The following is a 22,175-nucleotide window of genomic DNA, read 5'->3' as shown; positions in this document are numbered from 1 at the left end:
GGTATATATATATGTGGTGGGACACTGCGTGTGATGTACTGGTATATATATATGTGGTGGGACACTGCGTGTGATGTACCGGTACACGGCAGTGCTGCCACTTTAGACGCCATTCATTTCCCCATAACCCACTGCTGAGAAATAAGTTCTGCAATCACTGGCTCTTTCAGGCTCCTAAATCTGGCAGCAGAGTGTACAGCTTTGGGAAGAGAGACCAGTCCATCAAGAGGAACCCGGACCTTCCAGTGCTGGTGCGAGGATGGCTCCACAAACAGGTGGGTGATTGGGCCCTTACCAGGAGAACAAGTAGTGCCCCTATGTCATGTGGTACGGCGACCCACACGTTTCTCTAGCTGTGCAAAATGTACAAAGAACACGTACAAATAAATGTGGATGAGTAGTTTTACATAAAGATTTATCAGCTCCTTAACCTGAAATAATTGAAATGTTGGAACGCATTGCAATATTTCGGGGAGGGACTTCTCTAGCTCAGCTGACAGATTGGCAGGATTGCAGCAGGTTCCTTTGTGCGGGGGAGGGGCTTCTCTAGCTCAGCAGACAGATTGGCAGGATTGCAGCTGGGTCCTTTGTGCGGGGGAGGGGCTTCTCTAGCTCAGCAGACAGATTGGCAGGATTGCAGCTGGGTCCTTTGTGCGGGGGGAGGGGCTTCTCTAGCTCAGCAGACAGATTGGCAGGATTGCAGCAGGGTATTTTGTGCGGGGGAGGGGCTTCTCTAGCTCAGCAGACAGATTGGCAGGATTGCAGCAGGGTATTTTGTGCGGGGGAGGGGCTTCTCTAGCTGAGCAGACAGATTGGCTGGAATGTAGCAGAGTCCTTTGTGCGGGGGAGGGGCTTCTCTAGCTCAGCAGACAGATTGGCAGGATTGCAGCAGGGTATTTTGTGCGGGGGAGGGGCTTCTCTAGCTGAGCAGACAGATTGGCTGGAATGTAGCAGGGTCCTTTGTGCGGGGGAGGGGCTTCTCCAGCTGAGCAGACCCAGTGCAGTCATGCTGTGCTGCAATGCACAGCATGGATTACTGGGATTCTACACAGGGAGGGGGGCAGTGATGCTTCAGTCTCCCCAATTGCCTGCACTCTCTGCCTTTGTGCTCTAAGTATGTGATGTTCTCCCCTACAGGACAGCTCAGGGATGAAGCTTTGGAAGAGACGATGGTTCCTGCTGTCTGACTACTGTTTGTTCTACTACAAAGGTGAGAGGTCAGCCAACAGACCATGAGATGTTACAGAGGTGTGTGTGGTCTTACCTGTTGGACTTGTTTCTAGGATATTACCTAGAAGTTGATTGTTTCCAGTTACCAAATTTCTGCATAGATCAGTAATATGAATGCTGGTTCATTCATATTATGCTAAGGAATAAAAGTGCTATGCAGCTATAACTCTCCAACAGGGTCTAGGAATCACTCGGCTATGGGGCTGATTCAGTGATGGAAGCACTTGTGTATTTGGGCCATTATAATACAGTACCATATATCTGATATACCCTCCATGCACCCCAGTGACAGCCGTTCTCTCTCCTCTACCAGACAGCAGAGAAGAGTCCATATTGGGCAGCATACCCCTTCCGGGTTACGTCATCTCTCCTACAGCGGCCGAGGATCGCATAAATCGCAAGTATTCCTTTAAGGTATGATTGTGAAACGTTGCGCCTTGTGTTCCGTCCTCATTAATATAGACACACAAAAAGTGAGTTATAATGCAATAGAGGCCATTATAAGGAGTGTACGGAGCAGCAGAAGAATCTTTCAGACAGATCATTTCAGCGCCACGGGTGGAACCAGCAATATGCGCAAATGTTCGGCTCCATAAATTGACCATAAGAACCCGAAATTAGGTAGTAGCTGATGAAATGTCCATTCATGTCTCTGTGAGACCCCCAATAAGTCTCCAGTGACCTCGTCCTGCTTCCAGCCTTATCTTCCTTTGGATGCCCCCCCGCCTTTTGCGCACAATTAGGCTGTACTCCAGACTGGGATATTAGAGGCCCCCGTTTGTACCACAACGGTCTAGTTTCTCGTATATAGTTGACGCACCTCCCCGTCTCTGGAATTGCATCCGCTCAGAACTCTCAGCTGGGAAATCTCTCTGCTCCTTATTGTAGATAATAAAAGCTATTAGCGAGATTTAATTTGAACTGTTTTCGTAGTGAGCGCCTCTTTCATTAGCCTTGGCACATCAAACTAATTTGAGCTATTTACTCCCCATTTACCGGCTACAATGGATTATTTTTTCGTCTTCTCCCTTCCGTACAAATGTAAATCCTGATTTATTGCGGGCTCGCGTACATTAATTGTCACTTTATTTTTATGCATAAAAAGTTATTAACATTTGAAGCCTCTTATGGAGGCGATGTGGTATGGTGAGTAATTAGGATTTGTCTGCAGACAGATGGATCTGTTTATGGGAGAGAGAGCGAGAGAAGTTTTCTGAATATTGATTTTTGCGGCGTACTGCCCCAGAATCGTCGCTCGCTGGACTTCCCTCATAGTTAGGGAGTTGTGTGGATGGGCCCATCTGTAAGTTACCTCCCATGAGGCGGCGGACGAGGCTGGTATATGGAAACAATTGGCAATGGCCCCTGTGAATAAACACAGTGTTAGATCACCCGGAGAATTGCTGAGCCCACTGGAGCTGTGCTCAATGCCTGTCAGTTCGTGTTAGTGATGGGTGCGTCCGACAGCTCCCAGTGTCACAGCGTAGTGCCAGCCAGGAGCACAGGCGTCTCTCAGCTCCGCCGATGGGGTAAGGTCCTGTACGGAATTTGGGAGCTTCTCAGACTTCATCTGTGAAGGTCAGTTTGTTATGTACGAGCAGAGACTGATTATTCTGGCTTAGGGTATCAGGTTTATGTAAGTAAGAACCATTGCTTGTATAATGACAACTTCCCTGTGATTTATCTATTGCGGAGATTGAGTGTCCCCCATACATGGCTACGGGTCCAGCATTATAGGCCATTCAATTCATTTCTTTACTGAACGTTCCGTTACTGTCTACAGATTGATTAGACTAGAGCTGGTCTCTGTGTATTGTCTTCCAGACCACTGTGGGGAGTCTAGATGCTTTGTATGTATTGTATTATTGTGTAACAGGCTGTACACACGGGGCACATGTTGGTAATTGTATGTATGTGCTGCAGGCTGTACACACGGGGCACATGTTGGTAATTGTATGTATGTGCTGCAGGCTGTACACATGGGGAACATGTTGGTAATTGTATGTATGTGCTGCAGGCTGTACACATGGGGAACATGTTGGTAATTGTATGTGTGTGCTGCAGGCTGTACACATCGGGATGCGTGTTGGTAATTGTATGTATGTGCTGCAGGCTGTACACATCGGGATGCGTGTTAGTAATTGTATGTAGGTGCTGCAGGCTGTACATACCGGGATGCGTGTTGGTAACTGTATTTATGTGCTGCAGGCTGTACACACCGAGATGCGTGTTGGTAATTGTATGTATATGTTCTAGGCTGTACACACCGGGATGTGTGTTGGTAATTGTATGTATATGTTCTAGGCTGTACATACCGGGATGCGTGTTGGTAATTGTATGTATATGTTCTAGGCTGTACACACCGGGAAGTGTGTTGGTAATTGTATGTATATGTTCTAGGCTGTACATACCGGGATGCGTGTTGGTAATTGTATGTATATGTTCTAGGCTGTACATACCGGGATGCGTGTTGGTAATTGTATGTATATTTTCTAGGCTGTACACACCGGGATGCGTGTTGGTAATTGTATGTATATGTTCTAGGCTGTACATACCGGGATGCGTGTTGGTAATTGTATGTATATGTTCTAGGCTGTACATACCGGGATGTGTGTTGGTAATTGTATGTATATGTTCTAGGCTGTACATACCGGGATGCGTGTTGGTAATTGTATGTATATGTTCTAGGCTATACACACCGGGATGCGTGTTGGTAATTGTATGTATATGTTCTAGGCTGTACACACCAGGAAGTGTGTTGGTAATTGTATGTATATGTTCTAGGCTGTACATACCGGGATGCGTGTTGGTAATTGTATGTATATGTTCTAGGCTGTACACACCGGGATGCGTGTTGGTAATTGTATGTATATGTTCTAGGCTATACACACCGGGATGCGTGTTGGTAATTGTATGTATATGTTCTAGGCTGTACATACCCGGATGCGTGTTGGTAATTGTATGTATATGTTCTAGGCTGTACATACCGGGATGCGTGTTGGTAATTGTATGTATATGTTCTAGGCTGTACATACCGGGATGCGTGTTGGTAATTGTATGTATATGTTCTAGGCTGTACATACCGGGATGCGTGTTGGTAATTGTATGTAAATGTTCTAGGCTGTACATACCCGGATGCGTGTTGGTAATTGTATGTATATGTTCTAGGCTGTACATACCGGGATGCGTGTTGGTAATTGTATGTATATGTTCTAGGCTGTACATACCGGGATGCGTGTTGGTAATTGTATGTATATGTTCTAGGCTGTACATACCGGGATGCGTGTTGGTAATTGTATGTATATGTTCTAGGCTGTACATACCGGGATGCGTGTTGGTAATTGTATGTATATGTTCTAGGCTGTACATACCGGGATGCGTGTTGGTAATTGTATGTATATGTTCTAGGCTGTACACACCGGGATGCGTGTTGGTAATTGTATGTATATGTTCTAGGCTGTACATACCGGGATGCGTGTTGGTAATTGTATGTATATGTTCTAGGCTGTACATACTGGGATGCGTGTTGGTAATTGTATGTATATGTTCTAGGCTGTACATACCGGGATGCGTGTTGGTAATTGTATGTATATGTTCTAGGCTGTACATACTGGGATGCGTGTTGGTAATTGTATGTATATGTTCTAGGCTATACACACCGGGATGCGTGTTGGTAATTGTATGTATATGTTCTAGGCTGTACATACCGGGATGCGTGTTGGTAATTGTATGTATATGTTCTAGGCTGTACATACCGGGATGCGTGTCTATATTCAGCAGAAGGGCTCCCAGCGGGAACATTCTGGGATGAGAACCTACTACTTCAGTGCGGACACCCAGGAGGACATGAACGGCTGGATCCGAGTAATGAACCAGGCTGCCCTCATCCAACCTGTCCCCGAGAGAACCAGGCAAGTGGTCTGTGGTATTGGTTGGGCACCTCAGTGTGTGGCTGCCGGGGGGCTCAGGTGGGTATCGCTGGGGCAGTAACTGTATCATGTACGGTTCTAGATTAGCAGCAGCCAGCACATGCTGGATCCTATCTGCGTGTTATGGGGCAGATTGCAGTAGCTGTAGTATATTGACACTGCAGCGGTTAACAGTGGTGCAATATATACTGGGATAGGGAACTGGCTGACAGCCACTTTCATACTCTATCATTGTACGGTTCATACTCCGATTGTGCTACAGTTGTTGTTGAGTGTTCGAGAAGCACCAGAGCAGACGGTGACGCCTCAGGCAGGAAACAGGGAATACTATATATTTGCCTACTGTTCCTCTGACATATAATATCCTTACAATGGACAGTAGTTTGCACATTGTCCTATGTTATAACTGTGAAGCACTTTCCCTGACCGTAGGATAACCCAATGCATTAACTTACAACGGGCCCTATTGGGTTAATGTGCAATGAAGACGGACCTGACAATAACCGCAGGTAATGGGCACCAATAGCATGCCATGCAGGTCTGCTGAACCCAGAGCCATGCCCATATATAAATGGAGCATAGACACAGGACACATCCGCCACCATTATAAGGCTGATGTATCCATACAATATACAGCTCTAGTCTTGAAACTGCAAATTGAGGAGGGCTAATTATTAGTGGGTGTAGGAGGTCCCAGTTATAAGGAAGGACTGCCCAAGTTCTATGTTCAGAGATTTGGGGAACTGGTCACCAACTAGAGCTATATGATTGGTCAATACAGAAACTCTTGCAGCAATGTATAACGTCCCTGCAGAACACACCGGGAGCCCTTTGCGACTGGGAAAAAAGTTTATTCTTCAGCTGGGGCTTGTGGGGATGACATTCTGATCTTTTGCTTTTTACTTCCCCTGTCCACCGATTCCCCCTGTGACCTAAAGATGGCGCTGCTCCCCTTAGTGCAGCTCCCCTGCAACTGTGTAGTTTATGCAGTCATTTTTGCTAACTCCGCGTTACACATAGGTGTGTAATTCTTCACACACATGTTTTATTACACGGCTGTAACACGTAGACATGAGCTCCCCACCCTACGGAACTTTCTGTATTCAGTCACTGATTTACTACTCATTCCCTGTTCATCGTGTCTGCAGGAAAGCTGTAATTGTCCCTCGTTCTCTAACTCCAATTACCTGCTGACATAGTTGCAGCGTCTCCTATTGACTCGCTGAAACATTCTGCAGAGCGTTAGTGATCCTGCAGGTCCGTCTCTAACCAGAGACAGCTCAGGAAGTGTGTAAGCCCTGAGCTCAGCAATATACCGCGTGTGGAGCGGTCAGGACATCCACCAGCTTCTAGATCCTGGCGGCAGGAGAGTCACCAGCTCATGTTTATTTTGCTGGATGGAGAGACGCGGGGCCACCGTGTCCTGGTTCCTGTGGAACATCACAGAGGGCGTTTATTTTTCTAGGTGATTTCAAACCCGTTTTATTTGACCAATTTGGGGTTAACTGTAGAGAAAGGAATATTTCACTGTTCTGAAACACGTATTCATGGTGTTCCCAAAGCTAGAATCATCTTGTGTTTTGTTTCAGGGAGACTGATGACATGGAATGGCCGGCGGCTCCTGAGAATAACCACGTTGAGTCTTTCAAAGAATATGCAAAGCCCGAAGTGGCCCCGATAAGAAACATTTATCAGATGTCCAAGGAGCCTTTTTCCTCCAAGCCAGAGGAGCAGAGACGAGATTCGGGGGACAAGGAGCGATATCGAGATATGGGAGATGTAGAGAACCAACAGGATGCAGGAGTCAAGGAACGCTACTGGGATGCCGGGGAGAAGGCGCTCTACCGGGATACGGAAAAAAAGGAGCTCTACCGGGATACGGGAAACAAGGAGCGCTATCGGGATGCAGGAGAGATGGGGCTTGACCAGAATGTGGGCAACAAGGAGCGCTACCGCGATGTGGGGGACAAGGAGCGCTACCGGGATGTGGGGGACAAGGAGCGCTACCGGGATGCTGGGGAGAAGGCGCTCTACCGGGATACAGGAAACAAGGAGCGCTATCGGGATGCAGAGGAGATGGGGCTTGACCAGAATGTGGGCAACAAGGAGCGCTATCGGGATGCCGGGGAGATGGGGCGTGACCAGAATGTGGGGGACAAGGAGCGCTATCGGGATATAGGGGACAAGCAGCTCTACCTGGATGTGGGGAACAAGGAGCGGTACCGGGATGTGGGGGACAAAGATCACTACCAGGATGCAGGGAACAAGGACCTCCACATGGATGCAGGACACAAGGAGCGCTACCGGGATGCGGGGGGAAAGGAACGCTACAGGGATGCGGGGGGAAAGGAGGGCTACCGGGATGTGGGGGACAAAGAGCGGTACCGGGAAGCAGGTGACCGAGACCGGAGTCGTGATCCCGGGGACAAGCTGAACCACCAGGTTGCAGCGGATCAAGGACGCTCTCGAAATCTGGGAGACCCCGATAGCTACATTGCTCACAAAAACACCTTAAATTCCAATGGAGGAAAAGCCGCACCCTACTTTTTCCCCAATGACAGACCGTCAGCTTTCACAGATTTCTCCAGGACCTACCGAACCTCAGCTGCACAGACACTTCAACCTCAGAACATTGAGAGGAATGGGACCCTTCCGCCCTCGTTCCGCGTCAGTGCCGGTCCCATCCAGCAGAACGGGACAGACACGTATAAGAGAAGATTTGTTTCAGGTGCCAATTCCGAAAAACAGGTGCAGAGAAAAAGCGTTATGGGCCAAGTGGAGCACTGGGTAAAGGTACAGAAAGAAGACGGTAAAAGGTAAGAGGTTTTCTGTATATCATCTTCAAGACATTGTTGGCTTGGAACTTGTGTTGTGTGCATGTAATGGGGCATCCTTAGAAATCATAGGGGATATGGTCACTAGGTCGACAGAATGAAGTTTGGAATAAGTGGCAGTTGCTGCGGGCAACAGCAGAACCTTACTGGGTGCAAGAGATCCATCCAAAACAGGCTTGCCCATGCGCAGGACTCAGGGGTAGATTTATTATGATCGGTGACGTGATAAAGTGTCTGGTTTTTATCACCGGCCAATCAGCTCCTACCTGTGAAGTTACAGGCTTAGTTTAAAATATGACAGGTAGGAGCTGATTGGCCGGTGATAAAACCAGACAGTTTATCACTTCACCGAGCTTAATAAATCTGCCCCTGAGTCACATAGAACATTTGATGCACTCCCATTAAGCTCCCACAAGTCTGTGTGCTTCCATGCGATCACTTTGCCCCGTCCAGTTCCCGCCCCCTACGTCCTTTATCATGGAGAGACCGATTCTGTACAAACGCAGCCACGAGGACTGATGTTTGGCCTATGCGCAGCCACATTTCTGTGCACATGTGCATACGCCCCGGTGCGTGTGGCCACGGCAACTGGTCGCCGGGTGCACTCACCCAAGGCTCCGGCCGGGGGGCGTGGAGCGATGGCAGAGATTTGCGGGATCAGCCGCCATAAGACATACCTTCCGGTCCTGCTCAGCTACACTGGGGACTATATATGAGAGAGACCACAGACCCTATGAATGTGTCTCCAGGATGTTACTTGTAATTCAGGCGTTGACTGTTCTCTTGTCAAACCTCTAAAGGTGCGTACACACATACAGATCTATCTGTCCGATCTATATGGTGGGAACAAAAACCTGGAAATGTATGGGAGCATACGACCTTCAAAAATTTCCACCAAAATGCAGGAAAAACGAAAAAAATATATATGCTTTGATAATTTGTTGTATCAGAATGATTGAAACAATTTGTCTGACTGATCACTGTCTGTTTTCAAGCGTTTGGGGACAATTATTTGATTGTCATATGCTCCCATACATTTCCAGGTTATTGTTCCCACCAGATCAGACAGACAAATCTGTACGTGTGTACGCACCTTAAGAGTGCGGAATCTGGTTCTATAAACCGTAGATGTTCCTACGGTTGATTGTTTACCCAGGAGCTGTAGCGCCACCTGCAGTCTCAAAGGAAAAGGTCATGTATAGAATTCTATGATCTGGGTTTCTTGTCTTTCTCCCAGGAGCTTGGTTAGAGGTTGACAGTGTCTAGGTCGACATTGACAAAAATACATGCAATAGGTCGACATTGACAAAAAACTAAATGTTAAAATGACAATGGTTTGTACATGAAAAGATGGGCAGGGGTCTTGTAAGGAACTGTAATGAAGATGTATTGTATGAACTTATATTTATAGGAGAGTGATTGGGTTTGGGAGGTCAGAGATTGCAATTCTGGTCGTTACCCATCATGAGAGTCTTCCATATGTAATCTTTCCTGTTTCTTGTCCCTCCTCTTCCAGCATTGGTCTGGACCACCCTGTGCCTCTCGCTGAGAGATACCAAACTGTGCCAAAGACAAGCAGACATCCTTCCGGCGGCTCTCCTCCACCCAGCCGGAACTTGCCAAGTGATTATAAATATGCGCAAGACCGAGTCAGCCACTTCAAGATGTCCAACCAGGAACGCAAGGCCAACAAGGAAGGGACCGTGTGGCAGCTGTACGAGTGGCAACAGAGACAGCAGTTTAAGCATGGCAGCCCCACTGGGCAGATTTACATGGGGACTATGGATGCCGCAGACCGCATCAGGGCGAAGAGCTTATTAGATGTCCCAAGATCCATTTCTGTTCCTCCTTCTCCATCGGACGTCCCACCAGCACCTGCAAAATATTTACCTCCAAGAAGACCCCACACTCCAGCAGAAAGACTCACCGTGCGGCCGGCAGAAGGACATTTCGATGTCCCCTTCTCTGGGTCACCTCAGAAGACCCGAATCCATGCTGTGAAGGTAATAGTGAACTGACTTTTGACATTTCACCCCTTATATGTTTAGAGGATGTCATAATCCAGTTGTAACCAGTGACTACTCCAGTACCTACTTCATTTAGAGGTATTGGACTCAAGAAACAGGTTTTGGCTGTAGTTGTATAGTCGGAATCGTGTTGTCGACCCGACATGGGACAAGGTTGACATGGTTTTAGGTCGACAAATGCATTAGGTCGACAGGTCGCGAGGTTGACTTTTTTTTTTTTTTTTGACTGTTTTTTGAGCCAGCGTGCCGACAGGCGGTATTTCATGCCCTACCATCCACTAGGGCGTGGTGGGAGAATAAAATAGTGTGCCGAGCGCAGCATCGCGAGCGGCTGCGGTTAACTTTCAACTGTGTCCATGTCGATATTCGGGTCAAAAACCAGTGAAAAAAAACATGTTGACTTAACCCATGTAGACCTAATGCATTTGTCGACCTAGACACCTGTCGACCTTCACCCATGTCGACATAGAACCCTGTCGACCTTGCTGTCTGTCGACCCAATGGTGTCGACCTAAGTCTGGTCGGCAATATGATCCACACCCGTATAGTCTGTGTAAAGAACTGGTGGTTCTAGAGCATCTATAGTGCCAGGGCTCAGCTAGAGGCAATGGCCTATCCTATCGGCGCAGAGAGAGACCACCATTTCTTGCTTACGTTTTGGTGTATGATGACCACCTTCCACCTAGGGACTCCTCTAGCTCTGCAGTAACACAGGAGGCCTCACCCTGCTTTGACTTGCCCCCAGGCCTTACTCTCCTGTATAAAACAGACATTCTGGGTCTGTGATGGTTGATTTTATTGATTTTAAATGCCTGGAGGGGAGGTTTGGCCCAGACGTTTTGGCTCCCTAGGCAGAGGCGTAGCTAGGGTGGCTCCGGCGGAGCTTGTGCTCCGGGCGCAAACTGTTTGCAGGGCGCCCCCTGCTGTGGAAAGCCTAAGTCGAGATTTAGTAACTACTGCTGCCGCGGAAAGTGTCCTTCTCCGCGATCATTTGCATACCTTACTGCCCCCTCCCCACCCGTGCTGACTGTCTGCAGGTCCTCTATAGTCACGGCAGCGTCTCTGCTACTACCGCCTCCTCTCCGCAGCGTACCAGTCTGCTGCCGCCATGTAGCGTGTGGGCCGCATCCTGAACTCCGTCCAGACATGCGCACTCTGGCCCGGCGCTTGACATGGACTAGACCCCTCTGGTGCGCTAGTCATGTCACATCGCGCACGGCAGCAGCAGACTGGCACGCTGCGGAGAGGAGGCGGTAGCAGAGACACTGCCTTGAATATAGAGGACCTGCAGACGGCCAGCGCAGGCAGTGGGGAGGCGGTAAGGTATGCAAAAATCTGGAGGACACTTTCCACGGCAGCAGTAGTTAGTACATAGGCATGCGCACGGGGGGTGCCAGTGGTGCACAGGCACCTCCTAATGGCGCCCCCCACACGATTGCACGGGGGGTGGGGGGAGGAGATGGAGCCATAACATGAGTGGATATTTATTTTGTATGTGTGTGTGTGGGGGGGGGAGCATAGAGAGAGAGAGCAGGGCACCAAGGGGTTTATTCTAGTTCATTCTTTCTGACAAAATCCTTCTTAGATGGACAAAACCATGTGCACTGCAGGTGGGCAGATGTAACATGTGCAGATAGAATTAGATTTGGGTGAGTTATTTTGTTTCTGTGCAGGGAAAATACTGACTGCTTTATTTTACACTGCAATATAGATCTCACTTTGAAGAAAAACCCCACCCAAATCTAATTCTCTCTGCACAAGTTACATCTGCCCCACCCGCAGTGCACATGGTTTTGTCCATCTAAGAAGGATTTTGTCAGCAAGAATGAACTAGAATAACCCCCCAAATTACTTGTTTGCCCCAGGCGCCGGAGGGGGGAGAGGGCGCAAAGCATGCCCTTGCTCCGGGCACCGTGGCGGTTAGCTACACCGCTGTCCCTAGGTGTAAGGTGCTCTTGGTTAGGGTGCCAGATGTGTGCCCAGACCACTAGGTGGCTCCTCATTCTTCTCCTCTTGTCTCCTTAGTCTGCAGCCCACATGGATCGTCGGTCAATGCCGTCCATGGGGTACATGACACACACTGTAAGTGCTCCCAGTTTGCATGGCAAGTCGGTAAGAGCTTTCTCATCATTTTATTTTGCCATTTTGTAGTTTCTGCCTCAAGTATTATATGTAGGCATCTTCCCTAAAGTAAATGTTCCATCAAAACCTGAACCAGAGAGAAAAGAACCTTTTCTATGAATCTGAATTTTCTCGGAGGCTTCTGTGGTCTCCTAACAAACCCTGGTGTCCCCGGTAACACACCCTACCTGTGCCCCAAGAGCCTCTGGTCCCTGTGACATGGGGCTGTAGATCCAGGCCCTGGGTCCACTGTGCATGATCCTGTTGTTGTCTGACTGTCTCTCACAGTGTCTCTAAATACCCGCAGCCTGAAGAGATTACGTTGCTCCTCATTCGGTTAAGGAGACACCAGGCTAATTTGGGCAGCATCCGAAATTACACAATGGCCAAATTAAAGCAGCGTAAGCCGACCTTTCTCACCTCCCAGGTCAGCCGCGCCATGGCTCATTCGTGGTGACCCCGCTGCTTCCTTGTGCTTCACCCATTGCCGCAGCATAGCTGGGCGCCGCGCCAGTATTCATAGACTACATTCTGCTGCACAGCACCAACCTTATGCGCTTACCTGCATGATACAACCAATTATACTCACAGACGTGGCCGCTAACCTTTCCGGGGTATCACATACCTCACCCAATCAAATGAGTCCTCATCAATGCATCCCATTAGTGGCCCTTAGCACCCCACGACACCATCATCTGTGTGAATGGGGCTCTAATGATTTGACCAGGAGTGAGGGATGCCCCTGTTCATGGTTGGCAGACTCCAACTGGTAGCATTGAGGCCTCACACACGCCGATGATGTCATTAGCCAGGTATGACATCATCCTGTGCAAACGAGCCAACAAGCATTTCTTAAAAGGCTCTGATTATTTTGGCCAACATTTCATTAGATACGATGCTTCTACAGACAGGTTACATCTCCAAACTCCATCATTAGCCCTGGCCTGTGGTCTGAACCATAAGGAGGATTATTTAAACCACAAATACTCAACTCCGATTGGCACAACGACATGTCAGTACTTGTACTGTAGTGTTATTCGTCATTATTCAGTGCTATTCTTCATTATGATTCACAAGGAAAATGCATGTGAAGTGTTATATATACTGATTGTTATAGTGGCCTCTGCATGGCAAATCCCAGCTTCTGCTTCATTCCATCATTATTGTGTATATAATGTGCAATATGTACATGAGGCTGTATATGTGTGCACATACATATATCACATAGGGGAAGATACGATCATTTCACTGTCATATGCCACAACTCCAGGACACTATATACATTACCCCGGGGGACACAGAGGAGGTGTACACTATATAAACACCAGGACACACAGGAGGTGTACACTATACGTTACCCAGGGGACACACAGGAGATGTACACTATCTATACGTTACCCGGGGGACACACAGGAGGTGTACACTATATAAACACCAGGACACACAGGAGATGTACACTATACGTTACCCAGGGGACACACAGGAGATGTACACTATCTATACGTTACCCAGGGGACACACAGGAGTTGTACACTATACATTACACGGGGGACACACAGGAGGTGTACACTATATATACATTACCTGTGGGACACACAGGAGGTGTACACTATCTATACATTATCCGGGGGAGACACAGGATGTGTACATTATCTATACATTACCAGGTGGGTCACACAGGAGATGTACACTCTACATTACACGGGGGACACACAGGAGGTGTACACTATATATACATTACCCGGGGGACACACAGGAGATGTACACTATCTATATGATACCAGGTGGGACACACAGGAGATGTACATTCTACATTACATGGGGGACACACAGGAGGTATACACTATATATACATTACAAGGGGGACACACAGGATGTGTACACTATGTATATATTATCTGGGTTACACACAGGAGATGTACACTATCTATACATTACCACAGGGAACACCCAGGAGATGTACACTATATCTATACATTATCCGGAGGGGACAAAGGAGGTGTACACTATCTATACGATACCAGGTGGGACACACAGGAGATGTACATTCTACATTACATGGGGGACACACAGGAGGTGTACACTATCTATACATTACCCAGGGGACACACAGGAGTTGTACACTATACATTACACGGGGGACACACAGGAGGTGTACACTATATATACATTACCTGTGGGACACACAGGAGGTGTACACTATCTATACATTATCCGGGGGAGACACAGGATGTGTACATTATCTATACATTACCAGGTGGGTCACACAGGAGATGTACATTCTACATTACATGGGGGACACACAGGAGGTATACACTATATATACATTACAAGGGGGACACACAGGATGTGTACACTATGTATATATTATCTGGGTTACACACAGGAGATGTACACTATCTATACATTACCACAGGGAACACCCAGAAGATGTACACTATCTAAACGTTACCCAGGGATACACACAGGAGGTGTACACTATATCTATACATTATCCGGAGGGGACAAAGGAGGTGTACACTATCTATACATTACCATGGGACACACAGAACATGTACACTATCTATACATTACCACAGGGAACACCCAGGAGATGTACACTATCTAAACGTTACCCAGGGATACACACAGGAGGTGTACACTATATCTATACATTATCCGGAGGGGACAAAGGAGGTGTACACTATCTATACATTACCATGGGACACACAGAACATGTACACTATCTATACGTTACCAGGGGACACATTTTTGATTCACCTTTTCTGCACCTTGTCAAAGGGGCGCCCAGGCCCCGAAACGTTGGTACTTTGCACAATATAGCGTTTATTTTAAAAAGTTCCTCTGAGTGCCTCTTCCTTCTCACAAGACTATATATTCACACACACACATTACCACACGGGTATATACATACATTACCACATGGGAGACACAGGAGATGTATACTATCTATACATCACCAGGAGGTGTACACTGTATGTATGTATGTATATATATATATATATATATATATATATATATATATATATATATATATATATACATTACCCGGGGGACATACAGGAGATGTACACTATCTATACATTACCACTCGGGAGACACAGGAGATGTATACTATCTATACATCACCAGGAGGTGTACACTGTATGTATGTATATATATATATATATATATATACATTACCCGGGGGACATACAGGAGATGTACACTATCTATACATTACCACACGGGAGACACAGGAGATGCATACTATCTATACATTACCAGGAGGTGTACACTGTATGTGTATATATATGGGGACACACAGGAGGTGTACACTATATATATACATTACTCGGGGGACATACAGGAGGTGTACACTATCTATACGTTACCTGGGGACACACAGTCGGTGTACACTATATATACATTACCAGGGGACACACACAGGAGGTGTACACTATATATATACATTACTCAGGGGACATACAGGAGGTGTACACTATATATATACATTACTCGGGGGACATACAGGAGGTGTACACTATCTATACGTTACCTGGGGACACACAGTCGGTGTACACTATATATATACATTACTCGGGGGACATACAGGAGGTGTACACTATATATATATATATACATTACTCGGGGGACATACAGGAGGTGTACACTATCTATACGTTACCAGGGGACACACAGGAGGTGTACACTATATATATACATTACTCGGGGGACATACAGGAGGTGTACACTATATATATACATTACTCGGGGGACATACAGGAGGTGTACACTATATATATATATATATATATATATATATACATTACTCGGGGGACATACAGGAGGTGTACACTATCTATACGTTACCAGGGGACACACAGGAGGTGTACACTATATATATATATACATTACTCGGGGGACATACAGGAGGTGTACACTATATATATACATTACTCGGGGGACATATAGGAGGTGTACACTATATATATATATACATTACTCGGGGGACATACAGGAGGTGTACACTATCTATACGTTACCAGGGGACACACAGGAGGTGTACACTATATATATACATTACTCAGGGGACATACAGGAGGTGTACACTATCTATACGTTACCTGGGGACACACAGTCGGTGTACACTATATATACATTACCAGGGGACACACACAGGAGGTGTACACTATCTATACGTTAGCTGGGGACACACAGTCGGTGTACACTATATATACATTACCAGGGGACACACACAGGAGCTGTACACTATCTATACGTTACCTGGGGACACACAGTCCGTTTACACTATATATACATTACCAGGGGACACACACAGGAGGTGTACACTATCTATACGTTAGATGGGGACACACAGTCGGTGTACACTACATATACATTACCAGGGGACACACACAGGAGGTGTACACTATAAGTTAGCTGGGGACACACAGGAGCTGTACACTATCTATACGTTAGCTGGGGGACACACAGGAGGTGTACACTATCTATACATTACCCGGGGACACACAGTAAGTGTACACTATCTATACGTTGGCTGGGGTCACACAGTATATGTACACTCTACATTACACGAGGGAATCACAGGAGGTGTACACTATCTATACATTACCCGGGGACACACAGTAAGTGTACACTATACGTTAGCTGGGGACACACAGGAGGTATACATTGTGTATACATTACTGTGGGGGATACACAGGAGACGTACACTATCTATACGTTACCACAGGGGAGACACAGGAGGTGTACACTATTTATACAATACCTGGGGGGGACACCGGATGTGTACACTGTCTATAAATTACCATGGAGGAGACACAGGAGGTGTATACTATATATACATTACCAGGGGACACACATGAGATGTACACTACCTATACGTTACCACAGGGGAGACACAGGAGGTGTACACTATATATATATACAATACCTGGGGGGACACAGGAGGTGTACACTGTCTATACATTACCATGGAGGAGACACAGGAGGTGTACACTATATATACATTACCTGGGGGACACACAGGAGAAGTACACTGTCTATACATAGCTACATAGTAGGTAAGGCTGAAAAAAGACGCGTCCATCTAGTTCAACCTGGTATAGATATCCATTGCTGATTTGGTAGGTTCTGATATTTTACAGACAGATTATATTTCTTATTTGTACCCATGGATGTTTTTATCCAGTAAATGTTTGTCCAACTTTGCCTTGAACGCATTTAATGAGCCAGCCGTTACCACCTCTCTGGGAAGAGAGTTCCAGAGTTTGACTGTAAAGAAATTCTTTCTACTAGCTGAATTAAAATTTTTTTCTTCTAATCTATACTCATGCCCTCGTGTCCTAGATTCCTTTCTAGTAGAAAAGAGGGTGTGTGACAGTTCCTTATATTGGCCCTTGATATACTTGTACATGTTGAGCATGTCCCCCCTTAAACATCTCTTTTCCAATATAAATAGTCCCAAATTGCTTAATCTCTACCCGTAGCTTAAATTCTCCATTCCCCTAATAAGCTTTGTTGCTCGCCTTTGGATTTTTCTATGATGTCCTTTTTATAATGTGGGGCCCAGAACTGCACTCCGTACTCGAGGTGAGGTCTCATCAATGCCTTATACAGTGGCATAATTACCCTTGAGTCGCTAGTTTCCATTCCCCTCTTAATACATGCCAGAATTGTGTTGGCCTTTTTTGTAGCTACATTACAATGGGCACTACATCGCAGTTTGCTGTCTATTTGGACTCCTAGATCCTTTTCAAGTATGGAATTACCCAGTTCCTCTCCGCTAAGGTTGTAACTTGCACACTGGTTGTGTCTCCCAAGGTGCATAACCTTACATTTATCTACATTGAACCTCATCTTCCATTTTTTTGGCCCACTCATCTAGAATTGCAAGATCATTTTGAAGCATGGTGACATCTTCTGATGATTTGATGACTTTGCTAAGTTTTGTATCATCCGCAAAGATGGATACATTGCTGAGTAACCCTATCCCAATATCGTTAATAAAAATGTTAAACAAAATGGGCCCCAAAACCGAACCCTGGGGCACTCCACTTAGTACCGGTATCATATCTGATACGGCACCATTCACAGCCACTCTTTGTTCTCTATTACATAGCCAATTCCCTACCCATCTGCAGATATTTTCACCCAATCCTAGGTTCTCCATTTTATTAATCAATCTCTTGTGTGGGACAGTATCAAATGCTTTAGCGAAATCTAGGAAAATCACATCTACAGCATTTCCATTATCGAGGTTTTGCTAACCTCTTCATAGAACCCTAGTAGATTAGTTTGGCATGAACGATTTTTCACAAACCCATGTTGGTTAGTACTGAGTAGACGGTGATGATCTAAATATTCCTGGATACCATCCCTTAAAAATCCTTCAAATAGTTTACCCACAATAATGTTAAACTAACGGGTCTGTAATTAGCGGGATCTTCCTTTTTTCCTTTTTTGAATATTGGCACTACCTCTGCTATTCTCCAATCTTTTGGTACTATTCCTGACGATAGTGACTTGCTAAAGATATAATGTAGGGGGGTAGCTAGTTCATCCCTTAATTCCATTAATAGCCTCGGATGAATCCCATCTCGCCCTGGTGATTTATTTGTTTTGAGTTTGCTTAGCCTCAGTACTATTTCCTTTGGCGTGAAATCCACAATGAGATCTGGCTTATTTGTCCCGTTTGTGGTAAATGTTCGTTCCACAGTCTGCTTTCCCTTAGTAAATACTGATGAGAAGAACTCATTTAACAGTTTTGCTTTTCCCTTGTCCTCAATAACACTTTTTCCACTAGTATCAGTTAGTGGGCCTATGTTTTCCTTAATTAAACATTTACTATTTATGTATTTAAAAAACTTCTTTGGGTTGGTTTTGCTTTCAGTGGCTATGCACTCTTCATATAATCTTTTAGCTACTTTGATTACCCCTTTACAAGTTTTGTTTGATTCTTTGTATTTTGCGAACGCCTCCTCATTCAAGTTATTTTTATAGAATTTAAAGGCTCTGGTTTTATTGTTGATAGCTGACCTAACTTCTTTGTCCAACCATGGTGGCTTTTTTTTGTTGAATTTACCTTTAGTTACTTTAGGAATGTATTCAATAGTTAGTGAATCAAGCACCTTTTTTTAGAGTATCCCATATTTCCTCTGCATTTTTTCCCTCCATAACCGTTTTCCACCCAATTCCTGTTAGGGCTTCCCTGAATAATTCAAAGTTCGCTTTTCTGAAGTTTAGTATTTTTGCAGATCCTTTTTGATGTAATTTACTGAAGTTGATTTCCATTGAAACCATATTGTGATCAATGTTCCCTAATTGTTCAATTACTTTTGTGTTTGAAACTAAGTCTGTGTTATTTGTTAATACTAAGTCCAAGAGCGCCTCATCACGAGTTGGAGTTTCTACCGTTTGTGTAATAAACTGGTCTTTAAGTAAGCTTAAGAACCCATTGCTTCTTGCTGATTTACCTGTTTCGTTTTCCCAATCAATGTCGGGTAAATTAAAATCCCCCATAATTAATACCTGACCCTGATTTGATGCTTGTTTGATGTGGTTTAAAAGAAGAGACTCTTCCCTTTCGTTTATATTTGGTGGTCTATAGCATACCCCTATTATAATTTTGTTTTTTGATTTTTTATTATTGTCGGTTATCTCTGCCCACACTGTCTCCGAGTTGTCGTCTTCCAGGTCTGTGCTCATATTTTTCTCACATGATGTTAGGTTATTATTTACATATAGGCACACACCCCCGCCCCTTCTATTTTCCCTGTCTTTCCTGTAGAGCAGGGGTGGCCAAACCGGTCCTCGAGATCTACCAACGGTCCACGTTTTCCAGGTTACCTGGCTGGTGCACAGCTGTATTCATTTTCTAACTGTCACATTTTAAAACATGCTGCATTCATTTCTACTATAGATCCACAGGTTGCCTGGAAAACATGCACCGTTGGTAGATCTTGAGGACAGGTTTGGCCACCCCTGCTGTAGAGTGTATATCCCTCCATGTTTAATGCCCAGTCATGCGACTCATTACACCATGTTTCTGTAATACCAATGATGTCGTAGTCGTCCCTACTGATCACCGTTTCTAGCTCCCCGATTTTACTCACTAAGCTTCTTGCATTAGCCTGTAAGCATTTTAATTTATGTTTATTTTTAGATATGGCTCTAATATTGTGATTAGTTTCACCCCAGGACCCATTTGAATTCTTTACTAGCTTCCTCTTTCCCCTCTCCCCTTCAATAGACTCTCTACAGCCCTCCCCACCATGCATATACATTACCACACGGGAGACACAAGAGGTGTACACTATATATATATACAATACCTGGGGGGGACACCGGATGTGTACACTGTCTATACATTACCATGGGGGAAACACAGGAGATGTACACTATCTATACGTTACCACAGGGGAGACACAGGAGGTGCACACTATATATACGTTAGCTGGGGACTCACAGGAGGCGTACACCATATATACATTACCTGGGGGACACACACAGGATATGTACACTATATATTCATTGCCCGGGGGGGTACCTGAAATGTGCACTATATATACATTACCTGTCGTATACACCGTTTGTTCTGTACTTACCATGCTATTTTATCTCTCCTGGAGGCGGATGATACGTACATTCAGCTGAAGAAGGATCTGGAGTACCTGGATCTCAAGGTAACAGTCTTACACCTTTGTATCGTGGTGCCGGTACTGAGCGATGGAATGTCACCTGAATCCCCTGTGATCCAGGATTTATATAGGGACAATAGGACACATATCTGCAGCGTTACTCCGAGTGTGTGTCAGTGAGTGTTTGCCAAGTAACCGGCCAGCAGGAAAGAGACACTTATTCCATGTTACCATTCATATGGGGCTGGGTTCCGGGCTGTGAGGTTTGTGTAATATTAATAATGACATACCTCCCAACTGTCACGATTTTAGAGGGACAGTCCCGATTTTCGGGTCCTGTCCCGCTGTTCCACCCGCGGCAGGCATTGTCCCGCTGCGGGGGGGTGACAGTTGGGAGACCCCCAATCTAGTAGAATAGACGCTGTGCGCATGCGCACAGCGTCTATTCTCGTATGAAAATGAAGTCGCGGCTAATTAGCATAAGCCGCGCCTTCATTTGCATACGCCCACCCCCTTTTCGGGCGCTCGCGCTGCTTCGCCGCGCGAGTGTCCCTATTTCATACGGACAGAAGTTGGGAGGTATGTAATGATGTGTGTACATATGAGATAAAGGGAACTCTGTGTATCCATGGCTGTCACAGGTAGCCAAGGGTGTAACTACCATAGGTGCAGCTGCTATGGGGCCCAGAGCTGAGATTGGCCACCTTTCCTGTCACAGTTACATATGTTATATACAGGGTGTAGCTACCATAGGTGCAGCTGCTATGGGTCCCAGAGCTGAGAGGGGCCACCTTCCCTGTCACAGTTACATATGTTATATACAGGGTGTAGCTACCATAGGTGCAGGGGGTGCAGCTGCTATGGGGCCCAGAGCTGGGAGGGGCCACCTTCCCTGTCACAGTTACATGTGTTATATACAGGGGTGTAGCTACCATAGGTGCAGGGAGTGCAGCTGCTATGGGGCCCAGAGCTGAGAGGGGCCACCTTCCCTGTCACAGTTACATGTGTTATATACAGGGTGTAGCTACCATAGGTGCAGGTGGTGCAGCTGCTATGGGGCCCAGAGCTGAGAGGGGCCACCTTCCCTGTCACAGTATATACAGGGGTGTAGCTACCATAGGTGCAGGGGGTGCAGCTGCTATGGGGCCCAGAGCTGAGAGGGGCCACCTTCCCTGTCACAGGTACATGTGTTATATACAGGGTGTAGCTACCATAGGTGCAGGGAGTGCAGCTGCTATAGGGCCCAGAGCTGGGAGGGGCCACCTTCCCTGTCACAGTTACATGTGTTATATACAGGGGTGTAGCTACCATAGGTGCAGGGGGTGCAGCTGCTATGGGACCAGAGCTGAGAGGGGCCACCTTCCCTGTCACAGGTACATGTGTTATATACAG

At 46.2% G+C, this 22,175-nt stretch overlaps 1 protein-coding gene across 6 annotated transcripts in view; it reads left to right on the top strand.

The window, feature by feature from the left end:
* Positions 1–22,175, top strand: part of PLEKHA7 (pleckstrin homology domain containing A7) — a 218,600-nt gene that overhangs the window by 163,185 nt on the left and 33,240 nt on the right. For 4 of the 6 annotated variants that reach the window (XM_083164692.1, XM_083164695.1, XM_083164697.1 and 1 more), the window contains 8 exons: positions 171–275; positions 1,138–1,210; positions 1,544–1,644; positions 4,975–5,141; positions 6,749–7,975; positions 9,510–9,996; positions 12,046–12,132; positions 20,775–20,828. In XM_083164692.1, coding sequence (XP_083020818.1) covers positions 171–275; positions 1,138–1,210; positions 1,544–1,644; positions 4,975–5,141; positions 6,749–7,975; positions 9,510–9,996; positions 12,046–12,132; positions 20,775–20,828 — 2,301 coding nt within the window. The remainder of the gene's footprint in view (positions 1–170; positions 276–1,137; positions 1,211–1,543; positions 1,645–4,974; positions 5,142–6,748; positions 7,976–9,509; positions 9,997–12,045; positions 12,133–20,774; positions 20,829–22,175) is intronic. The other 2 variants (XM_083164693.1, XM_083164696.1) reach the window with 1 other exon arrangement.

Source organism: Crinia signifera, chromosome 11 (genome assembly GCF_055691185.1).
Source record: "Crinia signifera chromosome 11, ASM5569118v1, whole genome shotgun sequence".
In the NCBI taxonomy this organism is placed as follows: Eukaryota; Metazoa; Chordata; class Amphibia; order Anura; family Myobatrachidae; genus Crinia; species Crinia signifera.
Note: the sequence above shows the minus strand (reverse complement) of the source record. Positions and strands in the feature narration are given on the sequence as shown.